The following is a 19,677-nucleotide window of genomic DNA, read 5'->3' on the forward strand; positions in this document are numbered from 1 at the left end:
ATGGGATACAACGGGATAAGGAGGGTGGATGATTAGCGAGGGATACCCGGTTAGTCTAACCGTCACAACATATCGTGTGAACATATTACTGACCATTTGATAATTTAATTTATAGTCTATATTCTACTGATATCTTAAACTATTTTAAAATAAATGTTACTGTAATAATTTGAGGAATGTTCATTTGCATAGAACGTGTTATCTTTCTTACATTCGCGTGAAGTTGAAAATCGATTCATGAGCAATCGATGCCAACTAATTCAGCACCCTCACTTTGGACAGCGCTCTTGTAACGTCGGACGTAAGAGGCAGCGTGCTAAGAAGCTTCCTAAGGGACACTTCGGGGAACACACTTAGAACATAAACAACTTTGGTAAGATATATCTTTCGAGGTCTTCTTAGCGCGCTAAGAGTGAGCGTTATCGGGGAACCGGGCCCAAACCATTTTACATTATATTAAACCTTAATTATTAATTTAAGAAATGCCGTTTAAAAAAAAAAAGTTATTTATGTTTATATATCTGTCCACTGACTTCTTGGGTTTACAATGGTAAAATAAACAGAAATCGTATCACATCATCTCTGGCTGGGTTTTTCTGGAGGATAGTCCATGCATTTCCTGCTTGCTCCTTACAGTATCGCAGCCCTGCAAAGCGTCATGACGTCACTGCGGTGTCATTTTATTTACATGAGACTCCAGCTGTTACACTGACTCTGCAAACAGAGCCGATGTGTGTGTCCGTGGGTGTGTGTCATCTCCACGTGATCCCGCTTGCCAATGTCCTTCTACAAACCACTCAGCATAATGGCTGCGGATGCTGCGGATGCTCTCCTCCCGCACCGCATCCCCTTACCACACATCCTGCCCCTGCTCCTCCTGATCGTCTCCGTTATCACCAAACCGAGCCACGGGCTGCTGGGCTTCCGACCGGAGGACACAGGAGGAGATCTATCCGTGCAGGACGGGGTGCTGAAGGCCACCGAGGGGACGCGGTTCATATTACGCGTGTACTATGCAGCATCTCCGCAGAGGCACAACCGGAGCGTCAGCAGCTCCGGCGGCACAGCCGCGCCGTGGATCGCTTTCATAGAAGAACCGGAGCCGGGCAGAGAGGGGCAGGTGCATCCCAAACGCAACTTGTGCGTGGAGGAAAGCGCCAGGAGCTCTGATATAGAGCTCATCGGGTCTTTTAAGTCAGCCTCCAGCCAGAACTCCATCCTGGTAGAGCTGCTCGCCAAAGACCTGCGGAGAGGAGAGAACATCAAGTATTACTCCATGTGCGCCTTTGACGGGATCAAATGGGAGCACTACCGGACGCGCGACTTCTGGCTGGCGGTAGTGGAGCGGCCGCCGCATACGGAAGGGTGGCTGCAGGCAGGACTGTCGGTGCTGCTACTGGCGCTTTCCGCGCTCTTCAGCGGGCTGGTGATCAGTATGCTAGCGCTGGACCCGGTGGAGCTCAAAGTGTTGCAGAACAGCGGCACGGGCAAGGAGCAAAAGTACGCGCACAAGATTGAGTCGGTGCGCAAACACGGCAACTACGTCCTGTGCACCTTGGTGCTGTGCAACGTGCTTACCAACACTTTCCTGGTGGTCTGGATGTGCCAGATCCTCGGAGCAACGCCCGTCTCCACCGCGGCGTGCACTTTTCTCATCTTCTTCATAGGAGAGATCCTGCCGCACTCCGTTGCTTCTAGACACGGGCTGGCTATCGCGTCCAAGACCGCATGGTTAACCAAGATGCTGATGCTGCTTACTTTCCCCATTACATATCCTATCAGCAAACTTCTAGACAATATGCTGCACCAGGAAATCAGCAACTTCTACACCCGTGAGAAGTTGCTGGCTATGCTGAGAGTTACCGACCCGTATCATGACCTGGTGAAAGAGGAGCTGAACATCATCCAGGGAGCTCTGGAACTCAGGAGCAAAACCGTGGAAGACGTGCTGACCCCTCTCAATGACTGCTTCATGCTGGCCTCGGATGCCATCCTGGACTTCTACACCATGTCAGATGTAATGCAGAGCGGATACACTCGCATTCCTGTGTTCGAGAACGAACGGTCTAATATTGTCGACATACTTTTCGTCAAAGATCTGGCATTTGTTGATCCAGATGACTGCACGCCGTTAAAAACCATCACTCAGTTCTACAAGCACCCGCTGCACTGTGTCTTTAACGACACCAAACTGGATGCAATGCTGGAGCAATTCAAGAAAGGTAAGATGTTTGTAGGACAGTTGTGCAGAGTTACAACAGATGATAGAGAATGAGAGGAAATCAGTGCGAAAAGGATCACACACAAATTATTTCTCACCCTCATTTCGTTTCCAAACCTGTATGCATTTCTTTCTTCTCTGTAACAAAAATATATTTTAATATCATGTTAATAAAACATTGGACTTCATTAACTTTAATTTGTATGGATAAAAAAAAAACCACTGAAAAGACATTTCAAAATATGTAGATGTGCATGGAAAAACATGAAGGCGAGTATATGATGAAAGTTTATATAGTTTTATATAGTTCATTGACTGTACTTTAATATTATGGAATTCTAAATGAAAATACTGGTTAAATCTTAGATGTTTAAAGTGATGCAGGGCCTTCTGGCTATGTTGACTATAACCTATGATAATACAAAAAATGAAGTGTTGCAATGTTATAACAATCATACATTGCACATTTAGTTTAGCTGACATCTGCGGAGAGACTAGAAGCTGGGTGACTTGAATAATTTAAATTTGTTCCCATGGCAACCGTTTTCATTCTGTCATCATTACTTACTGTTCTATTAGTCATATTTTGACACGCCTTTAACTGAAAATCCATAAATTACTCATGCCAAGCACTGACCTGTGTGGAATACAGGCCTGAATACCATTTCCTCTTGATCCTGCCCTGCATAAAAGTCTAGACATTGATGTGATGTGTTCTGATGCCTGGTATGTGATCATACTTTGGCCTTTACTGCATCACAGTGCAAATTATGTAATAATATCTTCTTGAGATTGATGGTGTTTTCTGCAAAGGCACAGAGTCAAAGCTACAGAGCAGCAGCAGGGTGCCACTGCCGAGTGCCATAATTCAGTCGTAATGCAGTAACCTGTCAGATGAACTGCTCTCACTGGGTACAAGATTTACCAGATTTACCTTCCCCACAGGGCAAAAATGTTCGTACGCAATAGATTTAGTAAAGGGATCATCAACAGTATCAGTTCCATAACCACCGTAGGAATCCAGGGCAGTTTAAGCAACACCCAGAGCAAAAATAGGATGTTCAGCATGGACTGACACAGGCACATAGTTAACCCTGTTTTCAGTTTAATCTTTGTGCAAAACTTGAATTTATTTTCCACCACACCGCAGAACTGTCTGAGAAATCTTAAGAACTGAAGTCAAAGTTTACCTATTGGATTGCTTTTTTAATTTTCAGAAATTGTTATTACAGTATTTTTTTCATTCAAATGCTGCTGTAAAGGATGTCATGCATGTTGTTACAGTATTTTTTATTCATTTTTTTGTCATAAGATTGAGTAAATGAAGTAGTATCAATTTTGGGTGAACTGTCCCTTTAAATCTGAGTGCTTGTCTGTATAGAAACATCAGGGTAGATTAGTTGCAGCAGTGACCTTTTGGTCCAATCAGTGTCTCAGCTTGGGACCATATGGACAAAAAGAGCGGAGTGAGAGAGTAGAGGATCTGCTTCCTCACACTGTGAGCACCCAGCCTGTCACTCTTTGAAGCTTCTGCCTCCAGTGAACAAATTATAGCAGGAATTATGAAATATGCAGGCTCAACCTTTCCCTCTCCATAAATTACCTTTTTCTCCTGAAAAGGTTCAAGCTGGAAGCTGTTTACTGAAGTGGTAAAACTGCCAAAATATCTAATAATCTATAAAAAAAAAAAAATAGTATGATTATTTTCAGTGCATAACAATTAAAAAAAATATCCTACATTTAAAACACACCGGCTGTTCGCAATCTGCTACTTCACCCAGTTCACCCCAAAAGTAAAATTAATTATCCAAATCTTTATATGTTCCCTGGACTGAAAATGACAATTTCATAATGTTTTTTACTTCACTGTCATTCACTGTATCAGTGAAAAAAAAATATTATAATAAAAAAAAATTATATCCTCTTTTGTGCATTATATTTGGGTCTACTGTCCTTTTGAAACATCAAACATATTCAAACATAGGCAGAGTGTAAGCTGTGTGATAAATTTAGAAACAAGAAATCACACAGAATCTGACTGATCAGCTTCCAATACTTATCTCTATTGTTTCCTCTTCTAGCTCTGCCATTCTGTCCTATAAATGCAAAACGCCCATAAAAACACATTTTAAAAGGACCAATAACATTAATAATAACATGGGATGCCTATTGTTGTTTGGAAATAATTCCATTGGGATTTATGCAGAAAATGGTGCTAAAAAAATAAATAAATTGCCTTAGAGTTTGTCTGAAAATCATTTGCTTTGCTAAAAAGCAAATAATTTGCTTTCCCCCCTAGATAGAAGAAAATCCTTGTTGGGCAGTAATTGAAACTTTTCCATGGAATGAAAATAGAGAATTTAGTTTTATTCAGTTCATAAATAATGAGCTAAAATGTATGTGACATTTTGAACTGCTGGTGGCACTAGAATTTTATAGGGATTGCCATAGACTCTGCTGAAGAAAACTAAATAATAAAAATAAAATAGGTGCCTACCTTTAGTGCTTGGCCCTTAAAGTGTACAAGCCCTCAAATTATTGGATCAATCGCTACATAACTCCTATCCCTCAAACTGTATTCATGGATAATCAGACTTTACATTTTCAAAACACTTCAAAAAAAGTAAATTACTAAAGGAATAGTCCACCCAACAAAATTAAATTCTGTCATCATAAACTTTTACTCACCTTCAAGCTGTACCAAACCTATCTGTTTCTTTCTTCTATGGAACATAAATGATTATATTTTAAAGAATGTTGGTAAGTAATATATATATATATATATATATATATATATATATATATATATATATATATATATATATATATATATATATATATGGGGTGGGTGGGGGGGCAATATGGAAATCAGTGGGGTCCATAAACCATAAAAAAAAAAAATACATAAAATAAAAATAAAAGCAATTAACATAGAAAATCATAGATTTATTTGCATTCACATTTTTTAGGACAAACTGTGCTATTGGATTCTATTTAGAAATCAGTCAGACATTTCCTTCAACCGATCTTCTGTGTTTTCTTCCCATTTTTAGCCACACACTGTGCTTTATTTAGCACTTCCCACCATACTGCTCTGCCATGCATCACATTAGTAGAGTATAGTGCCAGCTTTAACGAGTCAATTTGCTGGCACAGCAGCTGAGGGAATTGCATGGACATCCACGTGAGCTTAGACCCCCTGGCTCACGTGCATGTGTGCGCGTGTTATATAATAGCGCAGTGATGTAGTGCAGTTCCCTGAATATCAGCGTTGAGGTGTATCATGCAGAGTGCTGCATTGCTCTTGCTCTCTGCCTGACTCCTGCAGAATTCTTCACTCAGCGTGTGCCGCTACCATGGAAACCACAGCGTGACAGACACTTCTGTCACTTAGGTTCTCTCTATCCAAAGGTTGAGGATTATATATTTAATCCTCTCGGCCTGAAATGATATTCCAAATCTGTCTGACTGATGATTAACAGAAATGCAAGCTGGGATGTTCTGTTTATTCCATTGCAAAGAGCTTCTGTTTGGGATTTCAGAACAATATTGTATAAGCAACACTAATCATGCTTCATAATATGTGCTTTTTAAAAAGTTTTTTTTTTTCTTTTTTTGTAAAGATTTGTTGTTGTTGTCGTTTTTGCTGCTGTTCCTTTAAGATTCCAATGTAAGTGCCCTCTTTGCATGTGGAATGAGATCAAGCTTTGCTGCCGCAACAAGCTGCTGGTTTGCTGTTGGTGCCAATATAGATTTAGCAGCCCCATATTTCAATAACAGACCTTTTGGCAAAGCTGCATTACATTATGAGAGATTTATAAAACAATCTGTTGAAATGACCAAATGACCAGGCCTCAACTGTTCGTTTCTAATGTTGGAGTTCCTCAGAAGGCTCTGTGGAAATATTTAAAAGCCATTGTTAATATGTAAAAGCATCTGACATCACAACATATATGCACACACATATTTATAAATAAAATATAAAAACACAGTAAAAACCTTAATATTGTGAATTATTATTAAAATTCACACAATTTTTTTTTTTTTTTTATAGATTTTACAATAGAAATATGTCTGTGATGGTAAAGCTGAATTTCAGCATCATTACTCCAGTCTTCAGTGTCCCAAGATCCTTCAGAAATAATTTTAATATGCAAATTTGCTGCTCAAAAAAGATTTCTTATTATTATCAATATTGAAAACAGTTGTGCTGCTTAACATTTTTGCAGGAACCATTATATCATTATTTTTCAGAATGCCTTGATTGAATGTTAGTGTATATATAAATACAGAACATTTGATTCTTCATAATATAACACATATTTGAGCATCATGATTATTTAATAATAAGGGGGAACATGAACTAGTCAGGAAAAAAAAAAAAAACTCTTTTACAGTTTTTAGCATGCTTAGCTTCATCATCAGATCCATAGGGCTTCCCAAACCCCATTGCAGAATCACTCAGCTCTCTTTACATAAGGTCAGGTCTGAATCTTTAGAACTGTCATAGTTAATCTCTTCATGAGCATTCATTTCAAGCACTCTTTATGTCATGTGTCAAATCAGTTCAGCAATGCAAAAGATACGAAGGTATCAGGGGAGTTAAATAGATTTAAAAGGCTTCATTTACTAAAGTTGTGTGACTATTGATTTTGCACACTTTGACTAATAACTTCATGGATTGATTTAATAGCACTGCAGTTTTGTGAAGTTGGCTTTAATAGACTTTACACAAATGAGGATGCCGATTATGAGTATAAAATTAAATGTCGATTTCATATCCTGCCATGATGATCCTATGTCTTCCTTTGGCACTGTAAAGGGAAATCTCATTTGGCTATCGTGCAGAGGGTCAATAACGAAGGAGAAGGAGACCCGTTCTACGAAGTCATGGGCATCATCACTCTGGAAGACGTCATTGAGGAAATCATCAAGTCTGAGATTGTGGATGAAACGGACCTCTACAGTAGGTCTTTAATATTTCTGTTCCTTAAATCTGGTGCCATCATGTTAATCTTAGGCCTCGTTTGTATTTCTGTCTTCTCATCTTTCAATAATTAAGCTTCAGATTAACATTCAAAACACTTAAAAGTTATAAAATCAGTCCAGAGGTCCATTATTAGTGGAATATTTCCTCCACACAGCCTTAACAGAGTGTTTTTCTTCAGAGTGAAAACCTGCCCTTCCTCATGCACAGTCAATAACACTGTGACTCTGTTGCAAATAATTATCAAACTAATTGGGTTCCAGAACTCTGTGTGTTATTGTCTTCTGGCAAAGCCTGTTCTCTGCTATTATCAGTTCATTTTTAACCATGATTTACAGCACAAATAGTTGTTACACCTTGTACTGTGAGTAATTTGTAAGTTAGCTTGAAAAGTAAATCACATTTACCTTAACGTCTTGCCAAAAAAACAAAAAAACAACAACACATTGCTCATTATTTACATTTTCTGCCAAGGAAAGAAGTAATAGTTATGAATGCCAGCTTGACCTTTTGTGAAAACATATCCTGATTGCTCCAAAGTGGGGTAAGTTGTCATAATGGGAACCTGCAATTAAATTGCCAATAATAATAACATATTAGAAGCAGGAAAAATAATAATAATTGTGATCCAGCTTATATGTCCTGCAATAACCATACTTAAAATGTGTTTTAGTTTAAATACTACAAAACAACACAGTTATGTATAAATTGCCTTGAATTAAATATTGCAGTTTTCTTTTGTGGCAGCTGATAACCGTACAAAGAGACGAGTATCTCACCATGAGAGGAAACAGCAAGACTTCTCCATATTTAAACTGTCAGAGAATGAAATGAAGGTCAAAGTTTCACCACAGCTTCTGCTTGCAACACATCGCTTTCTAGCAACAGGTAATCTCACTTCACAATTGTGGGAGAGTCTCAAAATATATCAGTCCTGTTAATGATCGATTCAGACAGTTTGGGATCAACAGAATTTGAAGATTTAAAAAACTGAAAATTGTTTTAGGTTCAAAGCATGTACAATTCAAGACCAAAATGATGTGTTCACATTCATTTGACATTCTAATGTATCTATTCACTTAGTGCAGCATTGCAAATCATCGTCAAATGATGAAGGAACAGAATGCTGGTGCATTGTCAATATTATTAATGTTTTTCTTATTCTCTCCGTTCCCTTTCTGTCGGTAGAAGTAGAGCCTTTTAAGTCGACACATCTCTCAGAGAAGATACTCCTGCGATTGATAAAGCACCCGAGCGTGGTGCAGGAACTCAAGTTTAATGAGAAAAACAAGCAATCGCCAAAGCACTACCTCTTCCAGCGCAACAAACCTGTGGATTATTTCATCCTCATACTGCAGGTAAAGTACTGCAAGTTTGAAAAGACATTCTGATATTCATTATAAATAAATATATTCTGAAATTCAGTATAAATATATACAAATATATTCTGAAATGATATGTACATAACAGTTTGAACATATATATATATGTGTGTGTTTGTGTGTATATATGTATATGTATATGTGTGTATATATATAAATCTGTTATGCAGATAATTTTATTTATGACATATGACATTATTGCAAAATTCATAATAAAAGTTTTTTCACTATTTTATTCCATATAGTATATTAAGCAGTTTTCATAATTGTGAACTGGGAAAAAATAAATGAATTGATTAAATATTAGAAACATTAATATTTACAAATATATTAGTTCAAACTGTTATGCTAATCCATTAATTTATGACAAAAGAATTTTATTTATGACAAAATTATATTGTATTCATGAATAAAAAATAAAAGCTTTTTTGGAACACATTGTATGAACAGAAATGTAATTTTCCTTAATTTTTATAATTACAAATGCAAACAGAGGGAAAACAAATAACTTTATATAATAATAAAAAATAAAAATAAACTTATGACACAAAATATTGTAATTTATAACAAAATTATATTACATTAAATGCAAACTAAAATATTTTTTTTTTACTATTGGAGCACACTGTAAGTGGAGAAAAAAAAATCTCAGTTTTCATAATTGAAAACTTGATTTCAAAGCTCTCAACAATAAAAATGTCTGAACCATCTCTCTCTGGCTGCAGGGTCAAGTGGAGGTAGAGATCGGTAAAGAGGGACTGAAGTTTGAAAACGGGCCGTTCACATACTACGGCTTACCTGCTATCATGACAATCCTTCCCACAGGTTTGTTTGCTGCTTTCATTTTGTCAGAATTCATCACTGGAGGTGAACAGATCCTCATTAAATGAATAAACTTTCCAGAATATCTCAGTTTTCCTGCAGTAAAAATATGAATAAACAAAAACTCTGAGAGGCGTTGAGCGTGGTGCATAAGTGACCCCTCTTAACATGCTCCAGAAATAATTAAGGCAGCGAATGTAAATAGAGCGGCTATGTAAATCTTAGGAGAGTAGAGTCGGGTAATTACAGTGGGAGAGAAAATCTCTTCTGCCCACTCAGGCAAAATGGCATGCTATTATATAAGGATGAAAATCTCATAAGTTTAGCTTAACAAAAATGCAAAAATAACTTAAAGGATGGAGCCTTTAGCCCTAGTTGAAGACATTAATTCAGAATGAAAGTGTGTTAAATGTAAGTGTCTGTGTCATAGTCTGTCTCTCTAGTGATGGTTTTCTCTGCATCTCTTAATGATATAAAGACATAAAGAAAAGCCACAGCACAGTTACAAACAGGTATACTCCATCCAGGACCTCAGCATCTAATGAGACATGACATCTACATGGACACAGAGAGATTCTGTGAATGGCATATGGTTTTTTCTCTCGTAACACACAACACCAATAAAAGGTTTTTCCACTGTTCAGCACTGAATGTCCTATTTTTAACATGTATTTTTGCCAAATTTTACAAGTTAAAATATCTAAAAATCCACTGAAAAAAAATGATTTACTTTGAGAAGCAGTATATTGTATTGATGTAGATAATATAGGCTTCTTTCCAGAGAATGTATCTTTAATAGGAGAACATTGTGTCTTAAATGTTTCAAATCTTTTATGCACAAACATTAAAAAAAACAAATGATGAAAATAAGCAAAAAAATCGGCCAAACATACAGAACAAAAAATACAAAATAAACCTAAATTCAGGATACAATGTTTCAAAACAAATCACAGTATCAGTGTTTTCAAGTACACCCATTTTGGTTCAAGGATTTTTAGATATTTATAAAAAATAATATAAAAGCCCAATTCTTTTTAATAAATTTGTAAAGCACACTTAGGTTGTTGTTGTTCTCATTAAAAAGATGTATGCCTTAAAAAATATATATTACCATCTAAAAATAAATTTTAATTAATGTCTTCACTAGCATAAATACGTCAAACTATTTCTACATATTAGGAAAAAAAAAATATTTTGGTTCAAGGATTTTAGACATTTAAAAAAAAAGAAAAACTAATTAAGAGGTCACTTTTTCAGTTAATGAACAAGTCCAACCAAGTTGTGTACATTTGGCAGATTTTTTTTTTAAAGGGGGGGTGAAATGCTCGTTTTCACTCAATATCCTGTTAATCTTGAGTACCTATAGAGTAGTACTGCATCCTTCATAACTCCAAAAAGTCTTTAGTTTTATTATATTCATAAGAGAAAGATAGTCTGTACCGATTTTTCCCGGAAAAACACGAGCGCCTAGAGGCGTGACGTGTGGGCGGAGCTAAGGAATCATGAGCGCCAGTAGGCTTTTGAGTTGAGAGCAAGTGGAAGTTGTGACATTACCGTGAGGAAAAATCATCCATCATCCAAAACAAACCATGGCTAACAGTCAGATTCAGCGTATATTTATGATCCAGAATCAGATCCAGAGGCTGAAATTTAACAAGAGCAGCATCAGCAACGACTACAGCAGGACGTCTCTATGTAGTATGTATTGAAACTGTATATATTTGGAAAATGACTTTGAATTGAAATGAATTTGGAAATTTGGTTTTGGAAAATGACTAAGTTCCACTTTATGTCGTCTTTTTTTTTTTTTTTTTTTAAGGTGTACATGTGGAAAGTGCAGTTTGATAACAACATCGCATGTTGTTTACTTCATGTGCTTACGCGCTGATAGCTAAGTTAACAACACAGAGATATTTGAAGCAGTTTTACTCACCGTCTGCGGTTCCAACACACGATCGTGACCCTTGTTCGTTGGGACTGCATTATCCTTAAGAAATAAACGATGTGCAAATCCGGCGTACACAAACACTTGCACAACTCCGTTGATGCTCTGTAAAAATAAACTCCATCCACTGGTCCCTTAATGCTGTTTTTTTTTTTTGGTAATCTGTGCAGGGTTGTCTTGCCCTGGCAACCAAAAACACACTCCTTTTGTGACATTTCGTGACGCTCTCGCTCTAGTCAGTGAATGTCTGTGCTCTCAGTGCTCTGAGTGCGCGCTCTTCCGGCAGAAGTGCCCTTAGGACCCATATAAGGAAATTCCACTCCATCTAATGTCACACAGACCCATACTCGAAAAAAAACTTTCCGAAACTTGTGACAAACCGGAAGGAGTATTTTTGGAACAAACGTACAACTTAATTTTTGAAACTTTGTCCATGTTTAGCATGTGAATCTTACTCTTTAACAGTGTAAAAAACTCAGTATGCATGAAATAGCATTTCACCCCCCCACCCCCTTTAAAGTTTTAAGTCTATCTCAGCATATCAGTATACGTAGACTCTCAATAGCCCGAGGAAAGAAAAAGTAAATATCTCTGGCAATAATTAAAGCAATAATCAGCTGATTGACTTCTACTGGTGTGATTCAGTTCACAGATCACCGTCCCAGAGCAGCGGTCTCAATCATTCGGATACTACAATTCATGTAGGCAGTCTGGGTCAACTGAGCATCAGCGGAGGACCGTATTTACCAGACTATTCAGTTCGCCAGCTCACAGACCTACAGATCATTAAGGTAAATTTAACTATTATGAGAGAGAGAGAGAGAGAGAGAGAGAGAGAGAGAGAGGAGAGAGAGAGAGAGACTGTTTTTCAGACAGCTGGAGGAGGGGGAAATTCGAGAAAATTATGGGTCATTAAAGTTTTTAACCTAAATTCACTATACTGTTACTCTATAAAATAGATTTTTTTTCTCATTATAGTAATGTAAATAATTCTGTCTATATACAATATTTTTTATTTATTTTCATTAATAAAAAACATAATTTATGTTTTTAAAATTGATCCATTTTGATTTTATAAAATAATATATTTACCTGCATTAAATTCAGTCAAATATGACTTAGACTGACAATTTTACAATCCATTTGCTTCAAAATGCTAAAGCAAATACTTTTTAAATAATGCTTCTGTAAATAATAACATAAATATTCTAATGCTATATGTTAGAAATCATATAACAATATTAGATGCGTACTGTAATGTGTGGTTCTTTCCAGATCACTCGTAACCATTATCAGAACGCCCTGACAGCTACACGCATGGACAGCTCTCCACAAACACCCGACGCAGACAGCCAAGTGCCCGGGGATAGAATGACAATCCCTGAGACGCGCTCCAACAGTATCGCCCTTCCTCTGACAGAACCACGACCCTATCTGACCCGATTCCACCAGCACAGACACCTCTACAGACACCCAGACAGCACCAGCACCCTTAATGAGAGGAACCGCATCGTCCGTGAGTGCATTCACTTCTCATTTACAGCATGTTTCTCGGGTTATCTTGGTCATTTTTCAAGCAAATCTAATCCTTAAGTTAGAAATAAGTTATAAATGTCGAAACACAACCAAATAGAGTTTCCTTTAGTTAACGAAACCTGTCCCAAAGTATACACAGGATCAAATGCAGGTTAATCAGATTACACTGTTGAACATTATCATGCTATACTGTAAAATGCTATACTGTAAAAATTGAATACACTTTGCATGCAGTACTGTTTGAAACATGAGATATGACAGCAGTTCCACAATCAAAGTTTTAACTAAAATCTCCATGAAATCAAAGTGGTTTGACTTTTTGTCCAAGTTTGCTAGCTTGAAACTATTTGAGGTCAAGTGTATTCATAAAAACTGGACTAAAAAACGGACCAAGAATATTGCATAATCTTAAATATAATTGAATGTATTTTTTTTTAATTTAATTTACATGATATTATAAATGCTAATCATATACGATATTCATTATATCTTATATGATGAATCAAATATCAATTTGGCTGAATTGAGAATTGCATATAGCTTTATATGGCAGAAATCATAAAAGTAGTATGTTAGTATGCTGTTTCAATGTCAACACAGGTCGGAAAATTGTGTTTGCCAAATCAATTTAATTTTTATGTCAAAAGACATGGACTCAAAGCTTTAAATGTCTTTGATTACTCATAGCTTTGTAATCAGATAGTCCTGCATTTCCTGTGTGATCAGCTGACTGTGGTTCTCTGGCTCCCCCTGTAGGAAGTAAGTCAGATGGACAGAAGAGCCCCAGTGACTCTGTGTTCCTGCGTATGGATGACACCCCATATATAAGAGACAATCACGTGGAAAGAAAAGAAGGAACAGGTGGGTGAATTAAAGGATGATTTCTGAAGCCAAACCATTACATAATCTTATGCACCAATATACAGTGTTTACCTTGTTAAGTCCAAAAATGTATTTAAATGCTGCTAAAAGTAAAATCAACAGAAGGAACTGGGCATTGGGTGAACATAAATCATTGTAGGAACTGTCCTTTTGAAATACAAAAATGAATATTTCACCAAAAAGAAAAAAATATTTTAATTAAATCAGTACATTTTAAATTGTATTTATTTATTCAGCCTCATGGCATTTCAAACCTGGATGCTGTCCATGGATAATTTTAGAAGAACATTATTATCATCATCATTATTATTATTAATTTTTTTATTTTATTATTATTTATTTTTTTTTTACTACAACTACTCATAGTGACTATATATCTGTTTTTATACCGTCTATGCTATGTATATTATTTTCAACTCATACAATGCTATCATATGACTTCAGAGCTTCAGAATCATTTTTAGTACTATAATCGTATGGACTACTTTTACAATACTTGAAATAATCATGCAAGATTCTTAAAAATAACAGTGTGTGTTTGTCTTAAACAGAAAAAAAGTAACAGTGCACAGGTTAGACAATGTAAACATGTAAATAATGACAAAGTGTTGTGAACTATCCCTTTAAGAAGGGTGGTGGTCTGTTCTCTGACTAAATGCACCCAAATTTCAAACATTGGAGTAGCTGTTTGACAGCGAATGGGACGTTTGACAGACTGCAGGGAGAGGAAATGCATGAGCTGTATAAGCTCTGTTTATATGACCTGCAAAGGAATGTTGACATCAGACTAGAACTGTCCATTTCAGCTCTGCTTGTTATGGCTGGAGGTTAACAGGGATGACAAAACCAAGAATCAGTGACGTTTGGATGTATAGAGAAGAGAAGAGAAGAGAAGAGAAGAGAAGAGAAGAGAAGAGAAGAGAAGAGAAGAGACAAACCAATGGCTCTTCAGCTCAGTTTGTCATGTGATCATGGCCCATTGTCATAGTGTGTCCAATCTATTTCAGATGCAACAGCTGTACCCATGGATACAGACCAGTCTACATCTCAACTCATCAGCTCTCACTCTCTGGGTGGCTCGGATGAGAACCTGGGGAAAAAACTGCTTCGGAAACTCAGTGTGTATCAGCTGCCAAGCACCTGACTGAATCACAAATTTGTGAATCTCTCCCGTAATGGCAGGACACCTGCTTTTCCGTCTGCACAAACACACACACACCTGCTTTAATTCTGCATTTTCAAACTCAACATCTGTTTCCTAGCAACCAGCCAGGCAGCCCACACATCCGTTTAATAAAAATTGACAAGTCACTCAGAACAATGTGATTTACGCAAGTAGGACATATTTCTGGGTCTGCAGCCTTTTTTGCTTGTGGAAAAACTTTTTATCAAGAAATCATACCTGCTGTTAAAAGATGTGTGGGAGGTTGGTGCTCCGGCAAAGCTTCTTGATTTATTATTTACTTAGTTATTTATCATCAATTCGGTAATGTTCCCTATTTACATTCCTGCATGTGGTAGACACTTTAATACAGCAATTCATATTTAATTTAAACTATATACTTCACTGGGATTCAAACGCATAATTTCTAAAGTTAAATTTAATTTCTGATAAAAGCTAAATGTTTTAAACGTTAAAATTGACTGGGTTTTCAATATACTTTTATTCTATCTTGGAAGTCTGAAAAACCTGAAAACCTTGTAATCCTTTTTAACAATTTTTCAAACATGATTACAGTTAAAGTATATTCATTTAAATTCCAGTGTGTCCATAGAAAATACATGCTTCTGTTTTTTTTTTATTCCAAATATCCCCTTTTCAAGCTACCATTAAAAATATTTACTCATATTGAAAAATCAACTAAAAATTGTTTAGATTATATAGATTTGAATTCTACTTAAATTCAAATTCATATTATGCATTCTGTTTCAGTCCAAATGTATTTCAAATTCAGGACTTGCATTTAAATATTAAAGGCATTCTTAATTCAAAAAACCTGTCAGAAACATGCCCTGTTTGCTAAATCACAGTATTCATCAATCTGACATTTTCATCATTTATTCATACTTATTCATCAGTTGACAGCTTTTTTTATTTAAAAAAAATTCATTTCAAAACTAGGGATTTCACATTTTACTTTCTATTCTCCAGGCAACAAAAAAAGAAAGAAGTCTCGTGATGGAGATAAACCTCTGGAAGACAATCCTGAACAATCACAGGTGAAGACCTAGCATTCGTTGAATGGGTTTTTGCTCTCTCACCTGCTTCTCCCACAAATGTGAAATTGACCATCACAACAGATGTAGCATCAGAAAACCTTGCCTTCAGCATTGCAATGGGCTGGACAACCTGAGAAATATAACAAACCAGAAATTTACAACATGCAGCAAGACATGTTTTCTTTTTAATTGACGAGATGCTACATAACCGTTGATATACTACCGTTTTGATGGAGGTTTATGATGATGTCATCTCCAGTCACTGTGGTAATGACATTCTGACCTCTGACTCCGGGCAAAGCCAGCAAGCACAAGCCTGGAGACCTGAAGTCAACCGTTTGACCAATGTGAGGTCAGAACCTTTAGTATGTCACAAGATATGGTCAGCTTTCAGTAGAATTATCCAGAAACAAAGTGTTTATTGTGTGTTTTTATATCATATTAAGTGAGAGGTATTTGCCAGGCTGTGTCTGGAGCTCAATCAAGATATCAGAGCACTTTGAGACAGATCAGATCCATTTAATTCATATTCTGTTGAATAGCTGAGGTGTTGACAGAGAAGAAATACCTATATTAGGTAAGTGGTGTCAGAATCTTTTGTTTTCTTTCTATTTTCTGTTTTCAAAATAATTAATATTTTATATTTATTTCTTATCATTTTGCTTTTATTTTTGCACATAGAGAGGTACAAAGATAATTTTTTAAGCTATTTTATGTGGCAGTGCTAATGGTCCAAGCACATGTATTTGACATTAGATTTATTTGTTTAAAAATAATATTTATTATATCGGCATGCTTTTCTCGAACAGCAGTGTTATTATTGATATTATTAGAACAGCATTGTGCTTATTGTATAAAATATTATAAAAAGTTAGGATATGCGCAAAGCCATAACTCGAACAAACTTGAAGCACTGATACTAAAATGTCACCTCAGATATAGATATATTGTGTGTGTGTGTGTGTGTGTGTGTGTGTGTGTGTGTGTGTGTGTGTGTGTGTGTGTGAAAAAATCATAAGCAATATCCAAAACATGCCTATAGTATTTAGTTTTTGAGCCCTTTTAGTAATTTACAGCACACTGAAAATCTCACTCACATTTCCATTACTGGTTCACTGCCATGACTTTCCCAGCATGCCATGATCATGACAAACTAACCAATCAGCTCATCCCTGCCAACAACAGGTCACATGATTACATTATGCCAGGGGATTATACCTAGGATGTGTTTTGCATGAAAGGCTGTTTTTACGGAGTATGTCAAGTGAATACCTCTCTCCTGCATGCATGCAGCAAACACTGGTGATATAGAGACTGTGGGGCCACAAACAAGACTCTTTTTGCCTCTATGCTAACAGTGATCTATCACACCACCGGGAAGTCGAACACAGAAAGCACAAAGACTTAGACTGGAAACCACTAGATGTCTGTTTCCTTCCCCTTGATATTTATTCCTAATATTTAATAGCAATAATCAAGCTAGCCCCTTTTATAAAGCTGCTTTGCATCTTGATGGTCAGGAGTGAATTGAATGTGCCTGCTTGCTTTCAGGCCACATGGGGTTGTGCAATACTGTGTGCTAAAACCCCTGTACAGAGAGCACATGCTGACAGAGAGAAAGAAAGGGGGGGGGGGGGTGCAGCACTTTTTAACGTCACGGTGCTGCATTGCAGGGTGGACTGAGTGATAGATGCTGACTCCTGGATCAACCCCTCCATATAAACACATGATTGACTCAGCTGCTTTAGATGAGAAATCCACTGTATATTTAAGCATGTGTATATTTAAGCCTTAAACTGAGGGTACTTGCTAAAGACATTTAGAAAATCCTCTCCAGCTTTCGCTCTCTGTACAGTGAGTCGGCCGAAGGATATATGTTTCTACAGAGTTTACAAAGACTTGTATTTGAAAATACCTGAGGAATTGTGTATGACTTTATAAATGTTTTTGCTTTGATTATATAAGAACATTATATATATATATATATATATATATATATATATATATATATATATATATACAGTACAGACCAAAAGTTTGGGCACACCTTCTCATTCAAAGAGTTTTCTTTATTTTAATGAGTATGAAAATTGTAGATTCACACTGAAGGCAAAAAAAACAAAAAAAAAAAACAATCAAAACTATGAATGAACATGTGGAATTATATATGGAATTATATACATGACAAAAAAGTGTGAAACAACTGAAAATATGTCATATTGTAGGTTCTTCAAAGTAGCCACCTTTTGCTTTGATTACTTCTTTGCACACTCTTGGCATTCTCTTGATGAGCTTCAAGAGGTAGTCACCTGAAATGGTCTTCCAACAGTCTTGAAGGAGTTCCCCGAGAGATGCTTAGCACTTGTTTGCTCTTTTGCCTTCTGTCTGCGGTCCAGCTCACCCCTAAACCATCTGGATTGGGTTAAGGTCCGGTGACTGTGGAGGCCAGGTCATCTGGCACAGCTCCCCATCACTCTCCTTCTTGCTCAAATAGTCCTTGATGCCTTCAGTGTGACTCTACAATTTTCATAGTCATGAAAATAAAGAAAACTCTTTGAATGAGAAGGTGTGTCCAAACTTTTGGTTTGTACTGTATATATAAAGAGAATCAAATGTCTTATTAGGTTTTGATGTGGTATTTCAGAATGAAAAATGTGAAAAGTTCCACTGGCATCCCAATAAATTAAGATTTGTTTCAAATTTGTCTCAGAAAACATAATTTTTGTTCAATTGCAGTAAACAAGTACTGCGAAGCAATATAAAAAGTCAAGGTTTTATTATGGTACATTTGAGTTCTCAGTCCTGTTATGGAAGAGAATGTTTTAGATTTCACTTCAGTTACCTGAGTACATAACGTTCATTAATGTTTAACAATTGCTGGACTATTTCAGGATGATAACCTTTTCTGGGTCTTATTTTGAGGCAGAACACGTTTTTTGAATATGCTTATCATAAATTGTGTTCAGATAATGCCACTCGATCACTCAAAATTGAAGGCCCATTGTCAGTGATGCAATTTGTGCCGGTTAAATGGTAGATTCTTAAATCTTTGCTCACTGAACTTAAAAATATGTTTGAAGCTTTGCATGGAGAAAAAAAATACCTTACCTTAAAGCACTAGTTTCTTTATCAGATTTAAAGAAATTTAGCATTACATTACTTGCTCACCAATGGATTCTCTGCCGTGAATGGGTGCCATCAGAATGAGTCTAAACAGCTGATAAAAACAACACATTATTCAACACTCCAGTCCATCAGTTGTTGCCTTGTGAAGCGTAAAACCGATTTGTAAGAAGCAAATCCATCTTTAATGGGTTTTTATCTTTAAACTGTGGCTTCCAGTTAAAATACAAGTCTTCTATCCATAATCAGCAGAGAAATATGCACCGATCAAGCTGAGTTTATAAGTGAAAATAGTCTAGGACAGTTCTAAACAAAAATGAGGGTGGATTTTGATGTAACAGAACAGATACTGATCTGCTTCTTACAAACATGCAACTTCACGAGATGTTAATAGAGGAGTCTTGTGGGTTACTTGTGGATTATTGTGATGTTTTTATCAGCTGTTTGGACTCTCATTCTGACGGCACCCATTCACTGCTTAGCATCCATTGGTGAACAAGTGATCTAATGCTAGATTTCTCCAAATCTGTTCTGATGAAAAAACAAACCTGGTCACAGT

At 36.5% G+C, this 19,677-nt stretch overlaps 1 protein-coding gene across 3 annotated transcripts; it reads left to right on the top strand.

Moving 5' to 3' along the window:
• The first annotated feature begins 664 nt into the window (after positions 1-664).
• On the top strand, positions 665-16,967 carry LOC128025967 (metal transporter CNNM1-like). 3 transcript variants are annotated; one of them, XM_052612612.1, is made up of 10 exons: positions 665-2,222; positions 7,044-7,187; positions 7,956-8,096; positions 8,397-8,566; positions 9,316-9,415; positions 12,003-12,148; positions 12,633-12,873; positions 13,650-13,754; positions 14,783-14,893; positions 15,928-16,967. In XM_052612612.1, the coding sequence occupies exons 1-10, from the start codon at positions 779-781 to the stop codon at positions 16,005-16,007; spliced, it is 2,682 nt and encodes an 893-aa protein (XP_052468572.1). In that variant the 5' UTR covers positions 665-778; the 3' UTR covers positions 16,008-16,967. The 3 variants fall into 3 exon arrangements, with proteins under 3 accessions (XP_052468572.1, XP_052468569.1, XP_052468570.1); XM_052612609.1 differs by having other exon boundaries at positions 666-2,222; positions 14,783-16,967; XM_052612610.1 differs by lacking the exon at positions 14,783-14,893 and having other exon boundaries at positions 669-2,222.
• The last annotated feature ends 2,710 nt before the right edge of the window (positions 16,968-19,677 follow it).

The sequence above is a fragment of the Carassius gibelio genome, chromosome A13 (genome assembly GCF_023724105.1).
Source record: "Carassius gibelio isolate Cgi1373 ecotype wild population from Czech Republic chromosome A13, carGib1.2-hapl.c, whole genome shotgun sequence".
Taxonomy (NCBI): domain Eukaryota; kingdom Metazoa; phylum Chordata; class Actinopteri; order Cypriniformes; family Cyprinidae; genus Carassius; species Carassius gibelio.

Bases quoted from the DNA above. Each gene is read 5' to 3' on its own strand.
- LOC128025967 (XM_052612612.1), top strand. From the start codon at position 779: ATGTCCTTCTACAAACCACTCAGCATAATGGCTGCGGATGCTGCGGAT. The intron at 7,188-7,955 runs GTAGGTCTTTAA...CTTTTGTGGCAG, and splicing joins GGATGAAACGGACCTCTACA to CTGATAACCGTACAAAGAGA. The intron at 9,416-12,002 runs GTTTGTTTGCTG...GGTGTGATTCAG, and splicing joins CATGACAATCCTTCCCACAG to TTCACAGATCACCGTCCCAG.